At 42.2% G+C, this 26,882-nt stretch overlaps 7 protein-coding genes across 7 annotated transcripts; 1 reads left to right on the top strand and 6 right to left on the bottom strand.

The window, feature by feature from the left end:
• Window positions 1-395: 395 nt before the first annotated feature.
• On the bottom strand, window positions 396-2,739 carry BCIN_01g09250 (hypothetical protein). Its single transcript, XM_024690818.1, has 5 exons — window positions 2,614-2,739; window positions 2,521-2,563; window positions 1,041-2,463; window positions 821-991; window positions 396-770 (listed from the first exon to the last, which is right to left on the bottom strand). The coding sequence occupies exons 1-5, from the start codon at window positions 2,621-2,623 to the stop codon at window positions 537-539; spliced, it is 1,881 nt and encodes a 626-aa protein (XP_024546588.1). The 5' UTR covers window positions 2,624-2,739; the 3' UTR covers window positions 396-536.
• Window positions 2,740-2,884: 145 nt separating this feature from the next.
• Window positions 2,885-6,522, top strand: BCIN_01g09260 (hypothetical protein). Its single transcript, XM_001553513.2, has 4 exons — window positions 2,885-3,480; window positions 3,533-4,864; window positions 4,952-6,279; window positions 6,333-6,522. The coding sequence occupies exons 1-4, from the start codon at window positions 2,975-2,977 to the stop codon at window positions 6,467-6,469; spliced, it is 3,303 nt and encodes a 1,100-aa protein (XP_001553563.2). The 5' UTR covers window positions 2,885-2,974; the 3' UTR covers window positions 6,470-6,522.
• On the bottom strand, window positions 6,479-7,790 carry BCIN_01g09270 (hypothetical protein). Its single transcript, XM_024690819.1, has 5 exons — window positions 7,599-7,790; window positions 7,306-7,509; window positions 7,107-7,196; window positions 6,864-7,047; window positions 6,479-6,810 (listed from the first exon to the last, which is right to left on the bottom strand). Exons 1-5 carry the CDS (start codon window positions 7,659-7,661, stop codon window positions 6,518-6,520), a joined length of 834 nt encoding a protein of 277 aa, XP_024546589.1. The 5' UTR covers window positions 7,662-7,790; the 3' UTR covers window positions 6,479-6,517.
• A 283-nt stretch (window positions 7,791-8,073) lies between these two features.
• Window positions 8,074-9,616, bottom strand: BCIN_01g09280 (hypothetical protein). The gene is made up of 2 exons (XM_001553515.2): window positions 9,087-9,616; window positions 8,074-9,036 (listed from the first exon to the last, which is right to left on the bottom strand). Exons 1-2 carry the CDS (start codon window positions 9,585-9,587, stop codon window positions 8,575-8,577), a joined length of 963 nt encoding a protein of 320 aa, XP_001553565.1. The 5' UTR covers window positions 9,588-9,616; the 3' UTR covers window positions 8,074-8,574.
• A 3,116-nt stretch (window positions 9,617-12,732) lies between these two features.
• Window positions 12,733-14,283, bottom strand: BCIN_01g09290 (hypothetical protein). Its single transcript, XM_001553518.2, has 2 exons — window positions 13,584-14,283; window positions 12,733-13,503 (listed from the first exon to the last, which is right to left on the bottom strand). Exons 1-2 carry the CDS (start codon window positions 14,255-14,257, stop codon window positions 12,774-12,776), a joined length of 1,404 nt encoding a protein of 467 aa, XP_001553568.2. The 5' UTR covers window positions 14,258-14,283; the 3' UTR covers window positions 12,733-12,773.
• A 1,514-nt stretch (window positions 14,284-15,797) lies between these two features.
• Window positions 15,798-22,707, bottom strand: Bcecm29. The gene is made up of 8 exons (XM_001553519.2): window positions 22,323-22,707; window positions 21,963-22,009; window positions 21,791-21,911; window positions 20,468-21,736; window positions 18,559-20,264; window positions 18,134-18,499; window positions 17,191-17,963; window positions 15,798-17,087 (listed from the first exon to the last, which is right to left on the bottom strand). Exons 1-8 carry the CDS (start codon window positions 22,479-22,481, stop codon window positions 15,976-15,978), a joined length of 5,553 nt encoding a protein of 1,850 aa, XP_001553569.2. The 5' UTR covers window positions 22,482-22,707; the 3' UTR covers window positions 15,798-15,975.
• An 856-nt stretch (window positions 22,708-23,563) lies between these two features.
• On the bottom strand, window positions 23,564-26,173 carry BCIN_01g09310 (hypothetical protein). Its single transcript, XM_001553520.2, has 6 exons — window positions 25,670-26,173; window positions 25,464-25,471; window positions 25,301-25,379; window positions 24,948-25,222; window positions 24,785-24,872; window positions 23,564-24,729 (listed from the first exon to the last, which is right to left on the bottom strand). The coding sequence occupies exons 1-6, from the start codon at window positions 25,679-25,681 to the stop codon at window positions 24,364-24,366; spliced, it is 828 nt and encodes a 275-aa protein (XP_001553570.1). The 5' UTR covers window positions 25,682-26,173; the 3' UTR covers window positions 23,564-24,363.
• Window positions 26,174-26,882: the final 709 nt, after the last annotated feature.

Below are 26,882 nucleotides of genomic sequence, written 5' to 3' on the forward strand. Positions count from 1 at the left end.
TTTGTAAATCTTTGACTCTCACTTCCCCAATGATACATGTGGTAAGAGGTAGGAAAATTGGCGAGACTGCGTAAGGATATTTAGCTTCGCTGACCTAAGTATTCAAGGATGAGCTTGCTCACACTAAGAATCTTGCGATGGGATATTGAACTATCCAGCAACTTAACGGACGGGCAAGATATGTTGGAGGGAGTGTGAGAGGAAATGGGAGGAAATGGGAACGATAGGTTGATGAGGGGATGTCGATTCGGTGAGATGGGATAGGATGGGATGGGATGGGATGGGGACGTATATTTATTTCGGATTTTATGAGTATTTAGCTTGGCCCCTTGTTGCCAGCGAGTCGAAATGTGGAAATACATGTACTTTAGGGGGGGCAGGAAGAAATAGGGGTGTGGATAAACCATGACATATGATTTCAGACCAGCTCTTCATGGATCAACTTCATGTATTGAGGATGTTACTCTGCAGAATATTCGGAGTTTGCAAGCAAGAAGCAAAATGTACAATTCATTTCCAGGGGGTATCAAAATTATTCAAACAGCCTTCTTTCCCTCTAACGCCAATGCAGCCCGTTCCATAAATGCATTAAATGCCTTGATTTGTTTGAGGACGCCTCCTTCATCGCTTGCACTGCTTGCTTCAGATGCGATACGTTTCAACCTGAGCTCTATATTTGTTTTCCCGTGATTCGTAGCGTCGGAAGAAGATTTTCCTCGCTCAACTGCAAGTTCGATATCATGAACTGTTGTGTTAAGAACTTCCCGTTCCTGTGATGCGAGGTTAGCAGAGGACAATTTTGACAAGACGGGAACATTACCTGAGCATCGTGAGAGTTTTTCTCGTGAGCAATTCGGATTCCATCCATGCGTAGAGCGACCTTCTCTCGTTCTGCTCTTACACGAAGGATTTCTTCTCGCAAAGAGAGTTTCTTTCTCTGGCCCTCACGAAGACGTTTCTCAAGAGAGTACGAATTGTCGAGGTTGATTGTCTTGGAAGACATTAGCGGAGAAGGCAGTTATTAGTCGTTGAGTACTTACATGTTCTAGAAGGCGGACTCGCAATTCTTTACCAAAACTATCTACAGCACGCATCTTTGTCTTGTATTCGAGCTTTTGAGCAGAGTCCTGAGTTTTAACAGCATTATCCCCAAGAGTTTCCAAGCCAGCCGCCACTAGCTCTTGACAAATTTGGCCAAGAACATCCACCGCATTGACGCCTGCTCTTGTCGTACATGGTATTTCGGAATTCAGAATCTCAGCATCAGAATCGTCATCATCATACACAGGACCTTTTGTTAAACGATGTACAATAACAGGTATCGGGCTTCCATCGCGAGCCTTCTGTTTCTTGCTCATTTTCTCCGCTCTTTGAGGTTTGGGTTTCGGGGGTGCTGGTTGGCGTTGCTGTACTGGACTGGTAACTTGTCGAACCCTGCCTCGCTTTTTCTTTGCGATTGGAGATCTAGGAGGTGCAGCATCTTCTGGGATAGATTCATCGGAAGCAACAATATTTCTGGATATTCTTCGTCCTCGACTTTTCTTTAAAGTCACCGCAGCTTCATAATCATCTATAGCTTCCGCTTGCTCTGTAATATTTTCAAACTTCTCTTCCTCGTTAACTCCTAAATCTTCCTGCAAAGCCGATTTTCTGCGGGATCGTCTCGGTTGTTGAGGCAGAATTTCCTCAATATCGTCGCCGGTGGTATCCAGTGGGTCAGCTGCAGTAAGTGCCGATTCATCTAAGGCTAAAGGTTCGGAAGATGGCTCGTCTCTCTTTCGTTTGTTCCATGATGGACGTGGTGGTCTTCTGGGAAATTTCGTTGCTTTCACAACAGCAAGGGAGGTTCCCTCTTCTAACGACGTATTTGCGCCCACCAATGAGTCTTCCTCAACATCTGCCACTACAGCTTCATTAAAAGGATCCCTTTCGATAGACTCAATTGGCTCGGAAGCTACGTGAGTAGGTGATAAGGCGGTCTCTGCTATTCCTGATTCCGAAACATTTTCCTTCGACTCTAAAATTGATAAATTTGAATTATCTGTCACATGTTGCTCTCGCTCATCATCTTCTGGTAAATCATACACATCTTTCCTAGCAGAGCTCCGAGAAGACCGCAGACTCCTGGTAGAAGAAGATGGTGGTTCATCAGTCTCCAACTTTCTTCTCTTCGCGGACGTATTTGCATCATTCCCAGTATTAGATCTTGTAACATTATTCGATTGCAAGTCGACTATATTTGAGGATCTCTCACGACTTCTGGTTGCAGTAGCAGGCGTTTGACTTGTGGGCTGTGGAGGTAACTCGGGCTGAGGCGTTTCTGGATTTACTGGACCTTCTGGAAGTGAATTTGGAATTGCTGGAGCTGGAGCTGGAGTTGATACTGGAGATGGTTCTGCTGCTGGCGGCGGTGCAGCAAAAGCTGGTAACATAAAACCGAAGTCGACATCTTTAACTTGACGTCTGAACAGCCAATGGTCAATTCCGCATAATGAAGAGGGGTTAGTTCTTAGAACTTACTGCGCTCCTCCTCGTAGCCGCTGTTGCATACGCTCTTCTCTAGCTATGAATCAATTAGCATCGATTTATTCCAACAACTAAATATCAACTTACTAGACTCCATTTTTACTTGATTGGGAAGGGAAGATATCTCTCTCTCGTCATTGAAGTCGCGTCCGTCACAGAGTTTACGCGATTGTCTAATGTTTCAATAAATTGAGGTTATAATATTATAAATTCACAGTACAGCCTGCTTACCCCACACCCGATCGCGCTTGGTTGCCCCAGCAATACATTAGTATCACCCGAAATATTACTGTGCACACGACTACTTCATCCAATCGTTCAAATGCTCACACAATCCTTTGAAGTGGCGTAGTGAAACGCATTGCATTGATATCGAAATGCTTACTTCAGTGTTACCAGGTTTTTTTCCTTTCATAATATTCCAAAGTGCTTTTCATCTTGCAATTCAATGGATGGTGCCATGATGGATTACATACCAATTCCCTCTTTCATCAGCAAGGCTCTTCAAGGAAGAAACCAACCTAGGAATCGAGATGTATCATCGAAAACTCCCAATCCTTTGAGTTATCCCAAGAGTTCTTTGCCTTATGATTCTCAATTGTTCAAGAATCCATCATCGGAATATCGTGGTTGTCCTTTCTGGGCATGGAACACAAAGCTCGACAAGGGACAACTCCTGCGTCAAATTGATTATTTCGCTGAGATGGGGCTGGGGGGATTTCACATGCATGTTCGCACCGGTCTTGATACAGAATATATGGGAACAGAATTCATGGATTTGATACGTGCTTGTGTTGATTATGCCGAAACTAAACATATGTTGGCTTGTTTATATGATGATGATAGATGGCCTTCTGGTGCTGCTGGTGGAAAGGTTATTGAGAAATATCCTGAGCATAAAGGAAAACATCTCCTTTTTACACCTCATGCTTATGGAACAGTACCACTTGGCGGGTAAGTCATGAACCAATCCAATTCCCCTCATGTTCTGATTCGATTCACCAAGAGGTGCTCCCGCGTCTGCCAGAGCTAGTAGGAGTGAGAATGGACACCTCATAGCGAGGTTTGAAATTGAGCTGGACAACAATGGTACACTAAAATCAAGCCGCATTCTGGAAAAGGGCGAGCACGGGGAAAACGTGTGGTATGCTTATGTCGAGACGAATCCCAATTCATCTTGGTTCAATGATCAGACATACATTGATACTCTTAGCGAAGATGCAATGGCTAGATTTATTGAGATGACGCATGAAGCTTACAAGAAGAAGTGTGGCGACAAATTTGGGACTATTATACCGTGCATTTTCACCGATGAGCCTCAATTCGCTACCAAAATACGTCTTCCTCATCCCCGAGCTAACGAAGATATATTTCTCCCATGGACCACTGATTTGCCAGAAAGTTTCAAAAAAGAGTACCATGCTGATATCGTGGAATCATTGCCCCAAGTCATATGGAATCTTCCAAATGATAAGCCAAGTTTACCAAGGTATCGATATCATGATCATGTTTGCGAAAGGTTTGTCTCGGCTTTTATCGATCAAATTAGTGGTTGGTGTCAGAAGAACAACTTGTACCTTGACGGGCACATGATGGAAGAGCCAACACTTTATTCTCAAACCACAGCTCTTGGTGAAGCTATGCGTTGTTATCGAAACATGGATATGCCGGGCATAGACTTACTTGTTGATGGTGTCGAATACAATACAGCAAAACAAGCTTCTAGTGTTTCTAGACAAATGGGTCGTCGAGGTACAATGTGTGAAATATATGGTGTTACTCATTGGTATTTTACATTCGAGGGCCACAAAGGTTGTGGAGATTGGCAAGCAGCTCTTGGTATCACTTTTCGTGTTCACCATCTTGCTTGGTTAAGCATGGCCGGAGAAGGGAAAAGAGACTATCCGGCGTCCATAAATTATCAAAGTCCCTGGTACAAAGAGTATGGTTATGTCGAAGACCATTTTGCAAGAGTCAGTGTTGCAATGACACGAGGAAAAGCTGTTACTCGGGTTGGAGTCATTCATCCCATTGAGAGTTATTGGTTATGCTTTGGTCCTGATCAAAGTGGTGATGAGGCAGGATTTCGTGATCGTGCATTCTCCGAGCTCACTAACTGGCTACTTCATGGTTTAATCGACTTTGATTTCATATCTGAGAGCTTATTGCCAACTCAAGTGAGTAAACCCCAGGAAGGCAGAAAGCTGATAGTAGGATTTTGTGAATATGAAGTGATTATTGTGCCAAATTTACGTACCATCAGATCATCAACTCTTAACGTCATACAAGCATTCTCAAAAGCGGGGGGCCGTGTAATCATTGCTGGTAGTTCACCTGAGTAAGTGACAACCACTTTACAATTATTGGCTCTTTTAATTATTGGCTCATGCTTTTTGTGGTTGAAGAGTACTAATTTATTGTCTAGATTAATCGATGCCGCAGTCCCGCCAGAAAAGCCAACCATCAAGCATAGTATCAACGTATTCTGGAGCCAGCAAAATATTTTGTGTGCACTAAATGAATATCGCGATCTTCGTGTCACAAATGAGAATGGCTCATCCACTGAACATTTGTTGTATCAAATGAGGCAAGATGGAAATGAAAAATATGTTTTCATCTGTAACACAGATCGCAATTCTCCAATCATGACGAAGATCGAGCTGAAAGGCCATTGGGATGTTTCAAAAATGGACACTTTCAATGGGGAAGAGGGTCTAATGTCCAGTCAACTTGTAAAAGACTGGACACAATTGCACCATAAGTTTGAAGGATGTGCAAGTCTTCTCATGCGATTAAGACCGAGGACAAGGCAATCTATCGCAGAGACCTTACCATTGATTAAGATTTCTGAGAAGATTCCTGTACTTGAAGGAGATGTTACTCTCACGAAAGTGGAGCTTTCCGAGCCAAACGTACTCATGCTCGACTATGCATCCTACAAACTAGATTCTGATGAACATTGGTCAGATTCTACTGAAGTTCTCAGAATCGATAATGCTATTCGGGATCGACTGAAATTACCCCACAAAGGAGCTGCATTCAGACAACCTTGGTCGGTACCGGCTTCAGAACGAGCTCCTAAGACGCATGTAACCATGCGTTTTCTGATAATATCAGCATTAGACGGCAACAAGTCAACAAAACTTGCACTGGAAGACATCAAAGGAATGAAGATAAAGATAAACAGGATCGAGTTGGATTCCCAAAATTTTGATGGCTGGTGGGTTGATGAAGACATCCGAACTTTGGAAATACCAGCCTACACAATCAGACCTGGAAGGAATACTCTTACGCTTTCTTTTCCTTTTGGAATTCTGACAAATATCGAGCGTCTTTATTTGTTGGGCGACTTTTGTGTTGGTAACAGGCATAATAGCTCTCTTGGTACTGACTCATATTATCTTCAACAGCCGAGGACTGTATCTTGGGGGGATATTACAAAACAAGGTCTCCCATTCTATGCTGGAAACTTAACCTATATTTGTGATATATTAATACCGCCAACGAGTCCCACCACAACTGTTCATCTTTCATTACCTGAATATTCTTCACCAGTACTCACCGTGGCTTTAGCTGACACAAAACAAAAGCTTGGGCGTATAGCTTTTCAACCCCGAACACTAGATATTACATCGCTTGGACCAGGAAAACATAAGATTGCAATAACAGCTTTTGGGAATAGGTATAATTCTTTTGGGCATGTGCATTTGCCTGATGGACTTACGAACGGTTGTTCACCGGATATCTGGAGGAGTAGGTTGTCCCACTTGTCCTTTTACTATATGATCATCAACTAATTGAGTTAGCTGGTGGAGATTGGTGGACGGATCGTTACAACGTAAAACCTATTGGTATATTGGAATGTCCGAGTTTGAAGTCGGAGATGAAGCTTGTTGATGAGGTCGATGAAGGCAACGAGGAAGGATGGGAATTGGTCGAATGAGCCCTGTCTTGCGAAAACAACATGATTATCTACTTAACAATAATTTCTTTACAGGTCTACTCTGTCTACACTGTTTGTTGACCCAGGAGTTCGGAAAACTGTCCTCGAACCAGCTGAATTTATTCTTTCCAATTCAATATCGTGTGAAATCCCCTCTTCAACAGCCACTGCATTTTCAGTTCCATTTCCACTTCCCCCTTCATTCTCGCGTCTCTTCTGAATCCTTCTTTTGATCCAAGGTAGAAGGTTGAAGTATCCACCACAAGCAAATACTCCACACCAAAGAATAAACTCCGAGGCATAAATTACTATCCCAAGTATATCGAGGCGTGGTTGAAAGACTGAGAAATTAGTATTGAAGTGAATATGCACCATGCAGAAGAATCACACTTACAAACAGAAACCAGAGAAAACACATCTCCAGCAGCATCAATACCTACAAAAATGAATGAGATGCCACGGACAGTACGATGTATATAAATATCATAGTAATGTCTCAATACTCCAGCGGATAAGAGAACAGCTGATAGTACACCCATCAATATGACGGGCCATTCGAGGTCTCGACGTTGACCAGCCTAATCGTGATCTTTAGTGACTGCAACCCACTGCTCGCCGTGCATAATATTTAGCCTACCTTCAACCCCGCAACAAATGCCACTTCAATCCCCCCAAACACCATCCCAATACCTCCTGTAACCAAGACACATTTCTTCAAACTCCATCCCTAGATCTCAAAATTAGCTATCCTTCAAGTACTCCTGTCATACAAACCGCTTCCCGTCCATTCTTCCACCCTAAAAAAAAGAAGAAAAAACAAAAAAAAACAAACATACTTCACTATAATACAAGCACTGTCCCCAAGTAACCAAACTCAAAACAGTCAATATCTGCGGCTGCACTAGCAGCGCAACATTGAATCCAGATGCGATATTATATGCCCCTAAAGGCACGCCAGCGCAAGCCCAAAGCAGCATCATAGAGCGTTGAAGTCCGATTGTGTGGTGCCGCTTATAATTTATAAATATTTGGGGTATGAGCTAAGTGAGTGTTAGCATGAGAGTAGAGAGTAATTGGAGCCAGGAAGTGATGGGGCAAGGAGAGGGGTGAAAGGCGAGGAGGGACGAACTTGGATGGACCAACATATTGCACCTAATGTTCCGAGAACATTAGCAGCGATGGGAATATTCATTGAAGACAGATTGAATTGATTGAATTGAGAAATGAAAAAATTCGAAAGGGAAATCGCTTTGTTTTATTTGAGACTAAACTTTATGATAGCGATATCGGACAAAGCCACGGCTACAATCTTGGATAACTCAATTTGTGATTAATGCGCACCTGTCAAGACTTTGGAATTTTGCTGGAAAAGCTGTTTGGAGAGATTGGAGCTCTCGTTGATTGAAAATTTAGCATCAAAAGACTGATCTGAAGATTTACTTGATCTGGCTGCTAAAACAAGCGGATGCTCTTGATCCGGATAATCTTATCTAGGGGAGCATTTTCCGTCGGCTAGCGGTAGGGGTAATGACGAAAATTCAGCCTTTGGCGAGGATTAACGACAATTGCTCGGCTTCATAGAGTTTATAGTTTATAGCCAGATTTGTGGCGAATATTATCCCGGGCCGAGGAGAACAGATCATCACGGATTATTCAAGTAGGTCATTTTAAAAGGGTTATTGCTTCTATGTCTATTCGATCCTTTACTCGTAAGGGAAATACCATCTTTATATCCTCCCTGGGAGGTCCGTTCTGATCATAAATGCTATACAGATCAAGCCACTAATAGATGTTGCTTTGAAACGATAAAGTGGAGATGTCGTGATTCCCCGATGTATTAAAAACATTTCCACAGGTTCCTCCACCTGCACTATCAAACATACTTGACCAACTAATGAATTCGAAAACTAGAAGCTCCAGAAGGGGGCAGGCCCTCAAGATAACGAAGCTGGGTGCTTTTGGGCGATAGGTGAGTATCTCGAAGGTGCGATGTCTTGCTATGGTCTTCCCCCACCATACTCTTATTTGTGAGGCCAAGCATCTGGCGCGTGAAGGTGGTCAGAAGAAGGCATAGGCGGGTCTCGCGCAGCCACTCAAGACTCTTATCATCGTCCACGGAATATCGAGAAAAACTTATCGCTAATAGTTTCCCTGCCCTGCTCTTTCCTTTGCCTTCTTTCTTCGTCTTGTTTCTCGTAAATCTTTCCTAGTTGGCCTGCAACTTGTTCACCAGCTTCGATTTCAGCCTGGATTGCTCGTTCCTCTACTAGTCTCTCATCATCGTTCAGTCCTTCAAGACGCTTCTTGAATGAAGCTTGTACCTTCGGCGAAAGATCAGATGCCTTGAGCTTGTTATTTTCTTGTGTAGAATCCGATTCACCAGGTCTTGACTTTGATATGAGTGGAGGAAATATAGGCACTGGTCTCCCTTCTGCTTTTGCTTCCTCAATTTGTTTCTCTTGGTCGATCATTCGATGATATAATGTATCGGCATGCAGTTGTATCTGTTCATCGACTGCTGGTGGACGATCGTAGGTCGATAAGTAGCCTAAAGCTTTCAAGAATTTCTATACCCATTAAAATTCGAACTTCTCATTCCTGGAGCGTTCAAACTTACACCTTGCATAGTATAACATCTTTCAAGCTTCCTATTCTCCTCTCTGCACATAGTCAATCGAGCTTGCCACCCCCCTGAACGAAAACACTCATTCACATCCCACTGTTCTAAAGCGCAATTCTCCAAAGCTGCTCTCCCGATCTCTGCCTTTCTATATTTATACCCCTCGATAACATCTTGAATCTTTTCGGCATCCGATTTAGCTGCTTGCTCAACTTCTGCTTGTGGTTGGTATGTTTTCCATAAATGTGCGTAGCGTCCGTCTTGGTATAAACTCTGTGAAGGCACACTGGGTTTTGTAGGATCCTCAGTCGTATTTGTCGATGTGAGCTCCGGTGACTTGGCTTGCGACGAGACTGTTGTATCTGCAGACTTTGTAGAATCGTATTTGACTGGTGATTCTTTTTTAAGAAATTCTCGCAAACTTGGATCGAGATTCTTTAAAGGATCTTGTGATTTATCCTTGTCGCCATCATTTGAATCGCCCCAAAACCAACCCATTTTGAATCTTGTGAATCTTTGAGCAACGCGGGGGACCAAAATTTCCAAAGCTGGAGAGCTTGTTCAATGGTATGCTTAGTCATCACCGTGGTCACTGGGAAAATTGGCCCAAACCCTAGCGATGTCACGTTAGGAACGACCTTTGGGGTTGCAAGATCTACGACAGTAGGGCCTTGCAGTCATTCATCACAGGAAAAGGTCATACTTTGAGCTTTCCAGAACATCACCACTAGCTCATTTTCCCGCACCAATGCTATTTCCCTCCACAACTGACTTGTGGCCTAAGCCAAAACGTCGAACGAAATGCCCACTCCAGAAGTGGCATTTACCAAGGCCCAAGGGTCGTACGTCAGTAACCAAGCAATACACAGTGCTTTCCACCCATATTTCCCTCCGACACACAGCTGGCCAATCGATGCTTTTCGAGCTCACATATTAGATGGACACTGTGGAAGCTGGTGACCTTTTTTTCCACATCTAAAGCATTCCTTCCTAGACGCCGAGCCCTCACGATTACTACAGTCACAGTGGAGGCGCCCCTGATCAGAGTACTGAAGCACCCCAGTGGCCCGGAATTTCATTTTGGGGTCGGTAAAAACACTAGCTGTTCTACCACTTGACAATGTCTTCGGTTGCAGGGTTGGAGGCAAGGGACCTTCAGCTTTCGCACGAATTGCTTCTACCTCAGTACGAAATTTCAAGACCTCTGGCGAATTTGGATCACCAAGAAGGTTTCCAATAACGCTGAAGATAGGCTTAGGTGGCCTCGGAGCTGAGGTAGAAGGCTGAGAAACCTCTTTTCCCTTCTAGTCCTCGATACTTTTATCAAGTCCTCGTTGAGGCAGGTGTGGTGTTCTAGAATGGATGATACACGGTTGGCGATAAGTGTCTGTCAACTCATTTACTATGCCCCATGAACCTGATTGAAGTATTAGCTTGTTCATGGCTTTGAACGAACCATTGAACAAGAATCTTCTTGTATAGGTTGTATCGATACATTCTGCAGAGAAAGAGGTTTGAAGTTGCCAAATGTAGAAGTCTCGCCACATAAAGTTGCATTCGGCCGTTCTACAATAGAGCGATTAGGGCTACTGGCGGTTGAATTTGAGACTCATAGCCAGACCGGAGCTCTTGGACCCACGGCCTAAGCCAATCCAAACAGCAGTCGCTGGATCGTGGAATAAACAAAGGTGTGTGATGAATTGCACAACGCAAGACCAGAATATTTCTATTAATACCACACACCATACATAATCAATGACGATCCTGCTTGCAGTAGTAGTAGTAGCAAGTCTCTTCCACAATTCAGTTATCTAGACAGTTACCACTTTTTCCACTTTTCTTTTGTAATTCTAATTGTACTTTCATGACTCACACTTCTTTCACAAGGTGAAACAAAATAGCAAAAACGGCATTTTCTATTGGAAGTGTGAAGTTTGAAAAGTACATGATAGTTAGGCAGTCCTCCAAGTCTTCATACTACATTTCGTATCATATATACTGCCATTAAGGTTAAGCTGTAAATAGAAAGCTTCGGGGTTCCCATACTCAACTCACAACATTGAAACCTCTTTGGCATGATATTAGGATTTTAATTTTCATCCTATCCCTTTCTAAAACCCTCCGCCAAGTATTTATCCATTCACATCCAGCTCCTGCAATCATTTCTTTTTTATCAAACCATACTTCTCTCTTCAATACCTTTCTCTTCAGCATATGTGTCTGCGACGACATTTTTATCAACTTTCACTGGCACACTTTCATCTGCGTCTAGGATGCAACGAGCGGGGACTAATTCAAGTGTCGTTTCCATGCCGGAAATATGTTTCCGTAGGAAATATACATTGGTACACTAGAGTGACTTGCTAGCATCAGTACTAGCAACCGGATGGTTGGAATAACATGGAAATAACGCGATAATCTGTACACATGTGTTTTTGGCTTACAAGACAAAGCAAATTGTTAAGAAGATCGCACCATTACTTGTGATACCAAGGACAGAGTGCATGACCACAATCCTGTGCAATTTAGAGACTATGATGGAGTATAGACAAATTGGACAATCATATTATGCTTGGTGGTAATAGGGATCACCTTTTGCTAAGGTAACTACGTGATCCCGATAGTACGCTTCAGCTATTCCCCTCACACGAGCTCCACACACAGAGCCCAAAGGTTCTGTCGAGTTTGTTTGAGTTGATCGAAGAATGTCCGCTCATTATCAAAAAGCCTTCCTTAATCGATTACCGACAGCGCTGATTGCATTCTTGGGTCGGGACCTTTGAAAGCCCATTCAGAAATATGTCCGTCTCTGATAGAAAGGCATCCGGCTTCGAGGCGAACCTCAAGCTCTATTTCGTGAGGTCCCGAGCGACTATAAATCGTTCGTTGTATGGGGATAACATGTTTCTCTTCTTGTTCACGAATACCATTAGAATTAACAGTAGCATTAAGATAAGCACCATTAATGGCAGCACTACTAAGAGTAGTGGTAGCAATGCCAATAAGTATGTTGATACCTCTTTCTTGCTCAGTTTTCACATCCAGGTTCGGTCTGAACTGCACATTCTATAGTTGTCGCTTGATGAAAGACTCTATGCCCATGATAAATGCTTGAAGACAGGACAGAATCAAGAACTTCTCGCTAAACTTCGGTAGCATAATATGGTAATATGACTGAAATATTGTATCAGTATCACGCAACGAGCTCTTTATCAGCGCGGGCTACCCATAATCGTATCACATATATCCTCAGTGAATTAAAGATCAATATCAAAAATCAAATGACAGTGAAATGACAAAAGTGAAAATATATTTAATTACCATGTTGAGAACAGACAATGGAATAGTCTCAAAAGCAGGATGCCTTTTTTTCTGAATGTTGAAAAGCTAGAAAAAAAAAAAAAATTTAGTTGACCTAAAAGCAAGATGCTTTTTAGTTCTGCATTCAAGCTATGTAGTAATGTAATAAGATCGGATCCGGATTTAAAGTTATCACGTCCAATTAATCAATATCAAGCAAAGCATCTCACATACAATGATACTCAATATTGAACCCAAGTAGTCATCTATATTTCTAATTTCTAATATAAAACGCCAAATTCTCAAACTCTATAATACATTCCCAAACGCTAAATCTATTCATTGTTTTAATGTTTTATTCTTCTGGACCGCAATATGGTTCAATCAATCCCTTCTTCGTTCGCCCTCATCCACTGGCCCTTTTATCTTTCTGACTGCTGTATTTCTACTTACTTGACTTGCATTAGTGGGGGACGTGGCCCTGGTACTGTAGTATTCGGATTCAGCTTTTCGAGACCTTCCATGTGAACGCTTGTCACGAGATCTTTTTTCAGTCTCGGTCTCGGATCCGGAATCAGGTTCCTCATCATAACTCCGATTACTTGTAGTTCTTGAACTTTTTGTTGTAGAACTTCTTGTCGTAGAACTTTTCGTCGTAGAACCTGCTTCACTTTCAGGGGCGCTGCGTCTGCTACTTTTATGTGGTCCGCGACCATCGGACTCGGTATCCTTAATTCTCAAGGGAATTTCGTGGTCTTTACTTCTATGCTTTCTCTCCCCGTCTTTATGTTCTCTGTCTCTGTCTTTGTGTTCTCTGTCTCTGTCTCTGTGCTCTCTGGGTTCTCTATGTTCTCTGTGCTCTCTGTGTTCTCTGGGTTCTCTGGGTTCCTTGTGCCTCGTGCTTCTCCCAGAATCTTCACCATGGGTACTTCTCCGAGAGAGATGTTTTCCATCCTTGATGACCTCACGAGTTGAGACCCTGCTCTCTGTAACGCTTGGTACAGCGGAGTACTCAGAGGCCTGGTAATTTTCAGCGGCAGGACCATGGCCTTTTTCCCTCAATTTCTCAACAAATTCATTATTTCGTCTAATATTTTCGGCAAGCGTCTCGTGCCTATCACTTGAATATTAGTTTTCGTGAAGTTCAACTCAATATATATAGATTTACAAATGGCAGGGGGGGCTATAACTTACTTCTTCGGATTTTCCTCTGGTCTGCTGCTATGCTTGCTTCGTCTCTGACTTTCACTTGGGGCAACATCAGATTGCCACGCTGTTCGATCTTTCCACCCTAATAATAATTTCTCAGGTTTCTCCGCTACCAGAGTTGACTCTGTTGTTATTGATGATGCATATCCTGTAGATCCATGATCTTTTCTTCCACTTCTTGATCCGCTAGCTTGAGCAACTGAATTTCCTCGTTGTTCACTCCGTATACTTTGAGTTTTGGAACGACTAGTGGGCTTCGGCTCATCTTTCCCTGGTCTCTTTTCTGGAATTTCACCTTCATCATATTCCTCTGGCTCATCGAAGTTCGATCCGCTACCATAACCCGAGCCGTAATCATCCCCGGAGCCGTAGTCATCCTCCGAGTTCTCACCGCGTCTGTCAACTTTCTTGCCGGGAACTAATTCAGTGTATTGTTTTTTTCCACTCCCAGTTTTGGATTTAAACCCCACTTCCCCTGTTCTCTTGCTTACGGAAAGGGAGAAACTATTATCCCTCGTCTTTTTTCTCGCGTCTAATTCCGCTTTTCTTTCTTTTTTCTGCTGTTTCAGCGCCTCCTCCTGTCTCCTTATATCTTTCAGCTCTTTATCACCACCTCTAGTTTTGACAAACTCATTAGTTGCGCGGTAGGTTTTATCCATGATGACTTGCTCTTATAAAGGGGATCGGTTGTATGAAAAATATTATATTGTTATAGTAGTATAAAATAGATTCGATGAACGATTTTGATAAATATCCTAATTATTGGAATGATTTAAAATGTATTGATCAAAGTAATGATTGTACTAATGATTGTATTGAGTATATTGTATATTGAACATTACTTATTATGTAGAATACTTTAATACATTTATATTTATATTTATAATATATATCTAGTTATTTTAATAATTAATTCCAATTGAATTTTACGTTTAAATCAATATTGATATCAAATAACTCGTGAGGGTCTGGTCTCTATTGCAACATTCAGAAACTTGGAGACCGGAGATAATTCACCATTTAGTTGAAGCAGGATTGAGGTTATTCAATTAAATCATATCCAAAATCATCGCTCATGTAGAACATGTTATGGCCTGGTCTAGAGTTCTTCTTTGATAAATTAACGCATGGCGAAGCAAATCATATTGAAAATTATTCATTTTCTAAACTAAAATATAATTAGCCATCAACATGTATCCTTTTGTAATAGCCATTGCATCGCTCTAATATCCTCATCAAGGTTATACTACAGAATAAACTCATTCGCTTCCCGAGTAGTTAGTACATCATCAATCTATTCATAGATTTAAATTTTGGGATTTCGGATCGCTCAACCCCTTTTGAGCGCCGATCGTGCGAAAATCTCACTCATCAACATTCATACTGTAATAATTTGCATACCCCAAACAAAACCGCACAGCTTCTCATACTATATATACATCATGAGCTATCTCGCCTCCAAAAAATATACCCCAAAACTAACCCCATCTCCTCACCCTATCCTATCCTCCTTCTCAAACCAAAGCAACCCTACATCTCATCTCATCTCGTCATCCCATCACATATTCTCACACTCCACAGCTCAGTCTACCTAGCCCAAGAACCCCCATATCAACATCAACATCACGACGCCGAAACACATAAACCGCCCAAAATCAAAACATCCAACAACACAAGCCAACAAATCAACTAATCAAGAATCATAAATCCCTTTCTTCCACTTTCCAAACCAAAACCCACTTTCCAAGCCAGACCCCTCCCATTTCCCAATCAAAATCTAAAGACACATAAACCCCCCTCCTTCAGCACAGAAACCCCAGAGCTTCCAACTTCCAAGTAATTACAGAATTATCAGTCCAGACCCCAGAGATTTAAAACCCAATGAGTGTTGCATTTCCGTATATATATATATATATATATGCACATTTTGCTGGAGCTTCGTTTGATTACTTCTTTCTTTATCTATGTATTTATCTATATTTAAATAATTAAACTTTTGACTTTATATATACAACATACATAACAAATAAAGTATTTAGTTATAAACCATCAAATCATACCAGGTATATACTTATAACATTATCAACCTTAATATTTTACCAAAAGATAGATTGCGTATGCACCAACCACTGCAGTACAAACATTCTCTCACAAGTACAATATACGAACAGAAGAAACAGCATTTTCGACCAACGAAGCTGTGGGGCAAAGTTTCATTTGTGAACTGATGGAATCAAACTGAAAAAGAATATTATGATTTCTCTTACTGTCCCTAAGTCTCATTGTATATAACGATAAAAAAACCAGAATTTCTGCTACCGCGCTATGCATTTGCCCGACTAATTACCCATCCCATCAATACGGTATTCACCTCCACCTACTCCTCCAACAACTTCTTCACTCTCCCAAAAACAACCTTAACACTCTCATTTCTTTCCCCCTCCAACGCCTCGCTCATTCCCTTTATCATCATACCTCTCACCTCCTCTCTCCCCTCACTCCACATACCAAACACTCCCGCCTTCCAAGCCTCTACGATCATTTCCGCCGCTTCTCCCCTCTTAATTCTAATACCCTCGCTTCCAGCTCCACTAGGCAATTCCAGTACCTCAAAGAATTGCACGCACATTTTATAGTGATTTTCCTTTTGTTCATGAGTCCTCTTTCTTAATCCATCAAATAACACTTTACTACGTTCGTAAAGGGTTGCGCACGTAGTTATTGTCATGAGAGGTGATTTGAGAAGGGGAGTAAGAGTTTCGATGAGCTTTGGGAAATGAGTAAGAGGTGATGGATCGAGGTGTTTAATATTGATACCTCGAAACAAAGCTTCGATACCCGCAGTTATTGTTTCCGATTCCGTGGACTCTCCTCCCTTGCTAACTCCATCTTTCTTCCTAGAATCAGAAGTCGAAGTAGCTGTACTTGTATCCATATGATCTTCACTACTCAAATCTTCTAATATGGGTGCGATGATATTATATATCTCATCCCACATGTCTACATCTGTTCTCGTTTCTGCATATTTGCCTAGTTCTGTAAAAGCAAATGGTCGATATGTATCGTTATTACGTTTAGCTTCTCTGATTGCAATCTTCTTTGTCTGAGCTGCGATGCCAGATTCGGCATCTAGGAACGAAGTTGATGCCTTTATGAATTTAACAAAACTTGCCAGTACAATTTCCTTTCCTGCAAAAGTTTTTAGTGCAAGAGCTTTTTCGAGAGCAGGCCAAATGAGTGCAGATGTTTCGGCAGGAATTGTCGGCGATGTGGTTGAAGTTGTAGATTTGACAACATCGGCTATAGTTAGAGCGGATGTGTGTTTGATGGTCCATTTGGGAGAATCAATATATTTGAGCACTAACTCATTGATTTCTTTTGTATACAATAAGACCGCTCTGCTTCCCCCTACATTTTCATCCCAAGTTTTCTCAAATTGCTTCTTGGTCGCATCATCGAAATCATGTTTAGCGAAAAAAACAAAAGGAACTATAACGTTTGGAGTCAGTAATTGCTTCATTTTTAGATTGCACATTCGGTCCGAGCTGTACGTTGGATAAATTCAGATATTAAAAGAATTGTCAAAACTTACGGAAATCGGAAGCCAGGGAGTTGAAATGATCAGTGGCGAATTTGGAAATGGCATAAATCAAATCCGATGCTACTTGACGACGAGATTCATCTTCGGCATTGAAGTAGAGATCTTGGGAATAAGTGAGAAGTCTAAGAAGTGCTTTATCGGAGGCCAATCGGGAGACATAGCCAGCTGCACGGGCATAAGATGCGCTGACAGCATTATTGCGATCAAGGACAGACTTCTCGAGGATCTTAAGAAAGTGGTCGGCGTGAGGGCGAAAGGTAACACTATGACGAGTTGCGAGACTAACAAGAACGCCACCACAACCAACTTTAGATGGCATACCGACAGTGGTTTTGATAACGTTTTCGAGGTGGGGAACGAACTCTTTCATAGTAGGTTCGTCAATTATATCAAGACAACGTTCGATAGCTTCCATGAGGGGAGATTGAGTAACAGCATTTGTGCGGGCACTATCAATTTTCTCCTCGGTGAGATTGTAATGGGCGGCACGCAGGTATAGATAGTCAACACCTTCCATTTCCATAGTACTCAAAAGACCCAAGAGTCGCTCAACAAGATTGGGCACAAATGGCAGAAGTGCTTTACCACCACTCTTGATAAGTTTGAGTACGGTAATGGTTGCGAATGTTCGAACTTCTTCGGCCGAACTTTCTAGACCTTGGTCTGAAAGTAAAAATGGTAAAACATCCTTCAACATTGCTTGTGCATGCTTTGACGATGTACCTGCTTCTACTTGTCTCACAAGTATACCAGTAAGAGCCATACTAGAAAAATCGGAAATCAGTAAATGCTCATCAAAGAAGGAATTTGGAGAGATAATTCTCCAGAGAAGCTCTTGAAACTCTATAGCTGTGAGGGGATACATGATATATTAAAAATACGACATCCAAAGACTATCAGATACTTCAAAACACAAGAAGCAAATACAACATACCTAAGAGACAAAGCTGCCTTTCTCACAGATCCCTTAATATCGTCCAGAACTTTGAAAGCCACGTGCCAAATATCATGAAGGTATTTTTCATACTTTTCGAAATCTCTACCTTGTACTAGATCGGCAATGGCGGCACAACTTGCTTCTCTTGTTCGCCATTCTTTTCCTAAAATACTTTTCAATAAATCTGTAATAATCTCATCAAAATATTGATTAACAGTAGCATTTGAGTCTTTGACGAGTGCACTCCAAATATCATTCATGGACCGCTGTACATTAGGATTCGGATCAAATCGATATCGGTACAATTTTGGGTACAATTTGGGATCAATCTCAGATTCGGAGAGAATGTTACTTAAACCAAATCTAGGAATCAAAGGTCAGCCAACGATCTAGAATCCAACACAAAAAAACTAATTACTTACCGACCAAATGCTGCCCTTGTAGACCAAGTAGCCGCATTCGTAGCAAGAGACATGAATTTGTACACCAAACTTTGATCACCAACCTCATTGGCAAGACTAACAATATCCTTGTATGATGTGATAGATTTACCTTCACCAGTAGGGAGTGCACCAGGTTCAAATAATTCAGTTTCTTCATGAACCTTAATCTGAGTGCTGGTACCAGTAAAGCTTGCCACGAGATCCTTGACAAGTCTTTCTCTGAGTTCTTTGTCACCTTGCTCATAAACAAGACTCAAGCCTCGAGAAGCAGTCTCTTGTACGATTTCTTCGCGTGCCGAAAGCAATCCCATGAACGCAGCTTGGCACTCACGTAGTCGTGCTTGAATTTGCTCCAAATGTCCACTGTATTGAATTAAACAGAAGAGCCATATACCAGATGCCTTCTTGAGTGATGGCTTCGTAGTTTTACAGTCTTGCAAAAGCTTTTCAAGAATCTTCTCGAAAGTATGCGATCGTTTAGGACGTCCAATATATCCAGCGTCAACATCCAAGCTGATTTGTAAGACCTCCGAGTCCCAACAGGCACCAACGCAACTGAGAGCTTCACCAATAGTGAAATGAATTTCAGGTTGCTTTAACTCATACAAATCATAAAGACCTTTGATGATAGTATGGAATGGGCTATCTTCCGTGGAAGTATCAGGCTCGTCAAATGTAATGGAAAGGCGACCTAGAGTTGCCATTGCCTTCTCATTTCCTTTCTTGGCCTCAGCAAGTAAAAGTTTTATAAGCCCATCGATCTTGAGAGTCGATTTTTCTATGATTTCTGTCGTCAGAACACCAGATGCACTCGTCTGACCAATAGCGTTCAGCACAGCTTCTCTCGTTGACGCATCTTTTACACCTTCAATTATGCTAAGAAACTGTGCGAGAACTTCTCCTACAATTTCTCCTTGAATAAAACTGCTACGTCCATAATAAGATGATCTACTCAACACATAGCCAAGTGCAAGTATTGATCCGTGTACCTTATTTGCATCAGCACCCACAGCCGTCGACCAAAGTTGTACGTCAGTCATGAGTGTCTCGATTAGTTTCTTGAGAGAAACCTCATCTCTATCTGGATGCGGTGCGAGGATACCGATAGCTTGAGCTGCAAGGAATCTGGTTGCAACGTTGTTGGATCTAATACACGGAAGAAGCTCAATAGATCTCTCCGCCAGTCGACCAACGACATCCTTTGGCGCGATTGAAGCGATTTCTACGAAACATTTCCCGCATTCTCCTAATCCATTTCCATCATTGCGTAGCATCCCCTCAAAAGCAGCTGAAATATAGGTGTATAATGCGTCCTGATCAACACTCATGATATGATCTTTCATGGCTTTTCTTGAAGCTTTATCGGAGCGGAAAAGTACATCTAGTTGGCGTTCCCAGTCTGCGTCGATTCCAAGGGGTGTTTCAGTCTTTTCCAGAGCACGTAACAATAGTATTCTCCTACAGTAGTTTATAGCAGCTGGAAAAGCATTAATTCGTGTACCGGAGAAATTTCCAAATACAGAAACGCTGTCGACTTCCATCCCAGTTTTCATGGCGTTGGCAATATTGGAGTTCTCAACTAATGCTTGAGTACCGAAAAAGACTTTGATCATCTCGTTCCATTCAGGGAGCGGACATTCGACAGAAGCGCTGGTAGAATTGAGAAGTCGATACCAATATGGATCCTAGATAAAATCAGTTTGAGTTCCAAGCAAATAGTCTTCGATAGTCTAAATTGTAGCCCCCCAAAAAACCTTCAATGCTCGGAAAGCTGACTCTTAGAATAATTCTATAATCTGGACCTATTTGAAGTAGTTTGCAGATCCAAGAATTTCTCTTGATCAAGCTACAATTCAGACTATTGGAATGACAATATGGTTAAACTCACCAAACCTTTTGCTCCTTCTTCTATAACATCACTACGCTCATCTGTGCGTGCACTTAATGCAAGAATATCTATCCAACGAGCCACAATATCGCTATACTCTAAGCATCGATTTGCCCAACGAACAGTTGCAAAACGTGCACTTCTGACGATCTCGCCCTCTTCCTTGAGTGTCATATATTTGAGGAGTAACAGTCTGAGTTCATCTCGAAGATTTGAAGATAAAGGTGCTTTAAACGCACTCAACAAACTCGCCAATGCTCCTTCTATGCTCACAAAAATATCATCAGATGAACCTTCTTCTGTGAGTGATCGAAAAAGCCAACGAATCAAAGAAAGTTCCTCTTCAACAACGATAGACGGTGTAGTCTTCGCGAGTGAACCAAGGGTTTCATACGCTAAAGCCCGTAAAGAAGCTGCGTCAGAAGATCTTTCATGAGGTATTGGCCATCCTTGATCTTCAATATAAGTTCTTAAAAATCCAACAAGCTGTGGAGCAACTTGACTGAGATCATGAATTGATCCCATGCGAGATACCCAATTCATGTAATTGAATAATGCATTTCGAAACTTAATAGTTTCTAAACCTGGCGCAGGGAGATTTGTGTTGTCATCAGGTTGAACTCCATCTTGCACGATTTTGACGATATCAGTAGGAAAGGTAGTTGAAATTGCGGACTTTGTTAAGAGTACAAGCACCCTCGTCTTTAACGCGGGTTTGAGAGCAAAATAAATACCTAGCAAATTGCGTACAATTTCAGCATCTTCCAATGAAACGCTTGAACGCTTTACTAAGTCGTCACCAATGCTCGAAATACGAGAGTTGGTGTCAGCAGACGCGAATAACGCAGGCAAGAATCTCTCTTCGTCAGTAAAAGCACCAGAGGCGAGAAAGTTTAGAACTGTAATTTTTGTTTGTGTGAGATTCAATCCTTCATTTGAGGTTGGATCCCATGCTTCTTGTTTTCCGTTGAGTGTTAGAAATTCGTATTCCTTGACGGTAAGTCCTGGGCACGTAACTCCAGATGGCGCTGCTCGCACAATAGATAGTAGTACAAGCTTTCCAAACCACGATGCTATAAACTTTGAATCTTCTTGATGTTCATCGAGACCAAGTTGGTGCCTCAATTCTGTATCTTCTTTACTTCCACGAGAAGGTACTTTGAGTTGTGGTAAGAGACGAAGAAACAGATTAAATATAGTAGCACAAGTTGGCTTCTCAGCATCTTGAGCTAACCCATGTATTAATGTTGGTATTAGATCCATTTGGTCCTGAAGAAAAATTAGCTCAAATCATCCATCAAATTTCCACAAATCTTTACTTACTTTGGAAGATAGTTTGCCCACGCTTTGTTGAATGAACATAAGATCAAAATGCCGCAACATCGACGATTCTGGATGCTCTTTATATTGCTTTAATAAAGCTGCCACGGGCAATACAATGTCTCTGCAGAATTAGTCAGTAAGCTTTCAAGAACATCGACCATGAATTCCTAACTTGTTACCAGCAAGGCGAATTTTGACATGTTGACATGTTGAAATAACCTATGACAAGCAGATTAGCAGTCATTTTCAGTAGCAATAAACTTTATGACGCTCCGCTGGCCCTCCGGGAGCCACTGCCGTGGGGGCAAAAAATTTGAAGATATAAGATCAAGAGTAATGGAACTATTAAGAGAGAGGCTTTTCCCTATCCTCCACGCGCCCTCCCCACCATCTTCCCCGACCCAGGGCTTTCCCCAAAGAAATTATACACCACAGCAACATCAAAAGCCTCTCTTCCCCATTCTTTCCAGCTTCTCTAAAAACTAATCCCCTAATCGAATCCAACAAAAACACCCTTGAATAAACCACATACCTTATTTCTCACACTCTGATGCTCACTCGCAAGTTTAAGAAGCAACGGTGGCAAGTACGGTTTCAATATAGCTTCCAGTTTATCATCTTTCGCCAGCGCAATCCGCATTTCCACTTTCCCCACGAGTTCCAGTTCTCTAGCTTCCGTCGATGCCGCCATATTGATGTTATCTCAAGCGTAAGTAAGGTTACAATTCGTTGTATTATTGTCTCGGTCTATGTATGAAATTCGAAATCGTGAAAGAATGTAGATTTCTTTGTAAATGAGAATGAATATCGTGAGGGAGAAAGAAAGCAAGAAAATCGATTTCACATCACTCGAAGTATGTGAAACGAAAGCGTTACGAATTCATTTGCGCCTTCCAACTTCTTGTGCGCGTCAGATCTGCCTTGAGATCCACGCCGGTGGAAGACAGTCACATGATGTGCTATCATTTTGGCCTTCAATACGAGGCATTTAGACTGACCTCCTAATAAGTCCAATCAAAAACTACATTCCCATTTCGATATTGAATGAATGATTTTTTTTAATGATTTTTTTTTAATAAAAAAATCAATATCAAATCATGAAGAAACGAATCAAATTTAATAAACATGTTACACATTTGATTCAAGAGACACTATTTAAATTCCTATTTACATTCCCCGTGCTATATGACCGCCAGGAAACAAAATCTAGACGATTTCCCGCCCTACTTCCCATCTCATTCAAGACAGCTACCTCACAATTTGTTTCATTTGTTTCATTCACACCTTAAACTTCATTTGGCTCTAGGGCTATTCTTAAGGTCCCAAAGTTCCTAGTATGTGTTGTTATGATTCATGTAGGAGTATCACTTTGGATCTGATACTTAAGTAAAATGTTCATGAGAGACAGGCTGGATTGATCTTTTCTATGAATGCCATAAGTGAATTCCCCATCCAAAGCTGTACATGCGAGAAGCAATAGGCAGATGGAATAGAGGGATTTATAGCTCCCCGGGTTTTCCTCCCTCCCACAACCTTATATCCTCCCCATCCATCACCTCCCCTTCCTCCTCCCTCAAAACCGCCCAACTCCCTTCCCATCCTTCATGTTCACTTGATCATCCTTCCCTAATGACCAAATCCTCCTACAGGCCGCCAATCTGCTCTCTTCAGACTCACATGAAAACCTGTCTCTCTTCAAAGTGAAAGCAGCATAGTAGACAAGATAATATCAGAATCGTTTCTCGGCTCTATGAGCGTGATCCATCTGAACAATGGAACAGGAAGTAATTCGAAGGGGAATGTCATGAAATGCATAAGAACCAATATAGACTCCATCGTATGCCACTTACCGTCTAGTAGAAACACAAAAACTCAATACAATTACATATTACAACTCACCATTACCATTGACGTTCACAAAAGTTCTTATGTACACGATTCACTCAGCAAGAAAAAATCAGAAAAACGGTTCCTGTCATGCGATTGCATTTGGTTTGGAGACAACAACAAAATAGTGTTAGGTGAGTACGTTAGGCTATTCGCTATGACAACATTGAGATGTAAGAAATCCGAGGGATATCTAGACCAGAAAAAGCACGCCAACCACAGAGTACGCAAGCCCCCAAATGTGTAAAAACTTGAAAAAAGAGATTACGAGAATGGGGTGATCTATTGTCCTGCCATAGAGGCACTGTGTGTTCTGAGAGGAAAATATGCATTCTGTCGAGTAGATACTTGTGCGTTCAAACTTCAAGAATCCTTATCCCGTGAGAATGAGGAGAGAAGGGTAACCATTTGTTGAAAGACAAGCAACTGACTTGAGAATACCGCAAGGAAACATCGCAATCAGAAAAGAAAAAACATTGATCATCAGGATTCACAAAATCTTGGTGCCTTTGACAAATCACAAGTATTTGCAAATATGCACCTAATTCTGCTTTTCATATCAACTCCTATGCCCTAGCCATCATGCTGCAATCACTCCACCAGCAAGCCAGGTATATTCCAGCCACTCCAGAAGATGAACAACATCAAAGAACGAAGACGAAGAGATTCCGAAACAGTTAAGAGATCTAAGATTCAGGTGCAGGGGCGGCCTCGGTAGCTGGCTCATCTGCCTTGGTCTCTGGCTCGACTGCCTTCTCAGCCTCCTTTGGTGCATCACCAGCAGCGGCAGCCTCTGGGTCACCGTTGTCGGATGAAGTCCAGAGGGTCAAGTTATCTCTGAGAAGTTGCATGATAAGAGTGCTGTCGCGGTAAGACTCCTCGGAAAGCGAATCAAGCTCGGCGATAGCATCATCGAAAGCTTGCTTGGCAAGATGGCATGCACGGTCTGGGGAGTTCAAGATCTCGTAGTAGAAAACAGAGAAGTTAAGAGCCAAACCAAGACGGATTGGGTGGGTTGGGGTCAACTCTGTTTGTGCGACATCGGTAGCATTCTATTTATGTGATTAGATCATGTCATTGATTAAATAGAGTTGGGGTCATGCATACCTTGTAGGCCTCGTGGGCAGCAGTAGCGGCAACCTTGCGCTTATCACCGGAGGCAAACTCAGCCAAATAACGGTGGTAATCTCCCTTCCTGTAATAATCATCAGCCAAAAACTCGGGAAGCCGTGGAATCCGGCGCAAAGAAATGTGAAGCGATAAGACTTACATCTTGTGGTAGAAGACCTTGGACTCTCCAGACTCAGCTTTTGGGATCAAGGACTCATCCAAGACGTCGAGGACATCTTGGCAGACCTTCTCCAATTCGGTCTCGATCTTTTGACGGTAATCACGGATGGTGGAAACGTGCTTATCGGTACCCTTGGACTCCTCTTTCTGTTCGATCGAGGAGATGATGCGCCAGGAAGCACGTCTGGTGCCGACAACGTTCTTGTAGGCGACGGATAAGAGGTTACGTTCGTCAACGGTGAGTTCCCCGCCCAACTGCGTCACGCGTCATCAGTATTTGTCTATCGCGCCGCAATCTGCAATGAATAACGGATGAATTTGGGAGTCGCATACCTTGGCCACCTCCTTCATGTATGTAACCATCTCATCGTAACGTTCAGCCTGCTCACAGAGCCTAGCAAGGAAAGTCTTGCTGCAAGGTAGTCGTTAGTACCACGTACGTCAAGTCAAGTATAGGAGGTTTTTGGGAGCCGCATGGAAACAAATCGAATCATACCTTTCACGCTGTCATTATCAAAGTATTAGCATAGGGTTCGAAAAAGGAGTGAATGAAAAGAACAACAATGTACGTATGCTGTTGGGTGGCAGTTGGAGGGGGTAAGATTCGGGAATATGGACAAACGATGGAGGGGAAACGAATTAAAGGGAAAAGGGAAATCGAGAAAGAGATGCACGGTGGTAAGCAGAGGGGTTTGAACTTACTTCAGTAGTCATATTTGCTGATGTTGGAAGGGTATTGTTTTGTTGTGAATAGTATTAAGTAGAGAGAGAGTCGAAGTGGTTAGATGGAAAGAAGGTTTTGTGGTTGGGTTTCTTGCTGGTTTATTAGAGAAAGATGGGAAGTTTGCAAGTGCAAGAGTTGGGTATTAAGTGCGAGGAAGATCTAATCCATGGATCTGGTGTGAAGGTAATAATGGAGAAACTGACGCTAATTCTGATTGATTCAATAACCGAGCGGTCAATATTATATGAATTGGTAGGGAGGACTTGGAATAGGTAGAGGTGAATGAATGGATGCTTTTTCGAGGGTAAGATACCGGAACCGTAAAATCACTGGAAAACAATTAAAAAGAAAATAAAATTGCGTGCAATTTCATGCGTGATTGGGTGCATCCGTCCGATTATTGGATTTTGGATTCCTGTAATATACAGCGATATACAGCGATATTAACACACCGAGCACCACACCAGAGTCCACGGCATTGCTATCAAATTTGGATGCTGCAAAGCATCCATTCCCTTGACGTTCCCAAGGGCGGTTCGTGGTGTGGATGCATCAACTGGACGATCGTCACAAGTGAATGGACGATTTACACCACGGAGCACCGTACACGGAGGATCCTGTGGGAAAGGAGCCAAAGAAAGAACGTCTTTGGAATGCTTCTAGAAAGAAAGATAATGGATGATGTGGTGATATGGCGGAACAACACCAAGTCTCAATTCACCAGGACGGAGATACCACATTTGTGAGCCCATCCCCAAGTAATATCATTTCATTGGTCTTCATCAGACGAGGGGTTCAATAGATACTACCCAGGTAGGGAGTTGTGGTCGGTATCTTTTCTACCCAATACATCTACGGCCTCATCTTACCTGCCTCCTCTGCTACCCTACCTACACCCATATCTACGTCTACACCTACACACCTCCGTCCTATCAAACGAAGACCGTGGAAACTTGATATCTGGCTGGCCGATGTACAGTGATGGGTGGATGAGTCAACTTTCGTTGTGTGGTAACCCTCTTAAATTGCTCCTGGCCAAACACGAAGAGAACATGTCCTGCCCTATCACGCGTTCAGAGGCATGTCGAGTATTAGGAGATGCTAGAGATTCTAATAAGGAGTAATCGCAGAGATTCTTCAGAAACATAAAGCTTGGTCTGGCCTCAACTACGAATAAAGTCACGAGTCCCT

Source organism: Botrytis cinerea, chromosome 1 (assembly GCF_000143535.2).
Source record: "Botrytis cinerea B05.10 chromosome 1, complete sequence".
NCBI lineage: Eukaryota > Fungi > Ascomycota > Leotiomycetes > Helotiales > Sclerotiniaceae > Botrytis > Botrytis cinerea.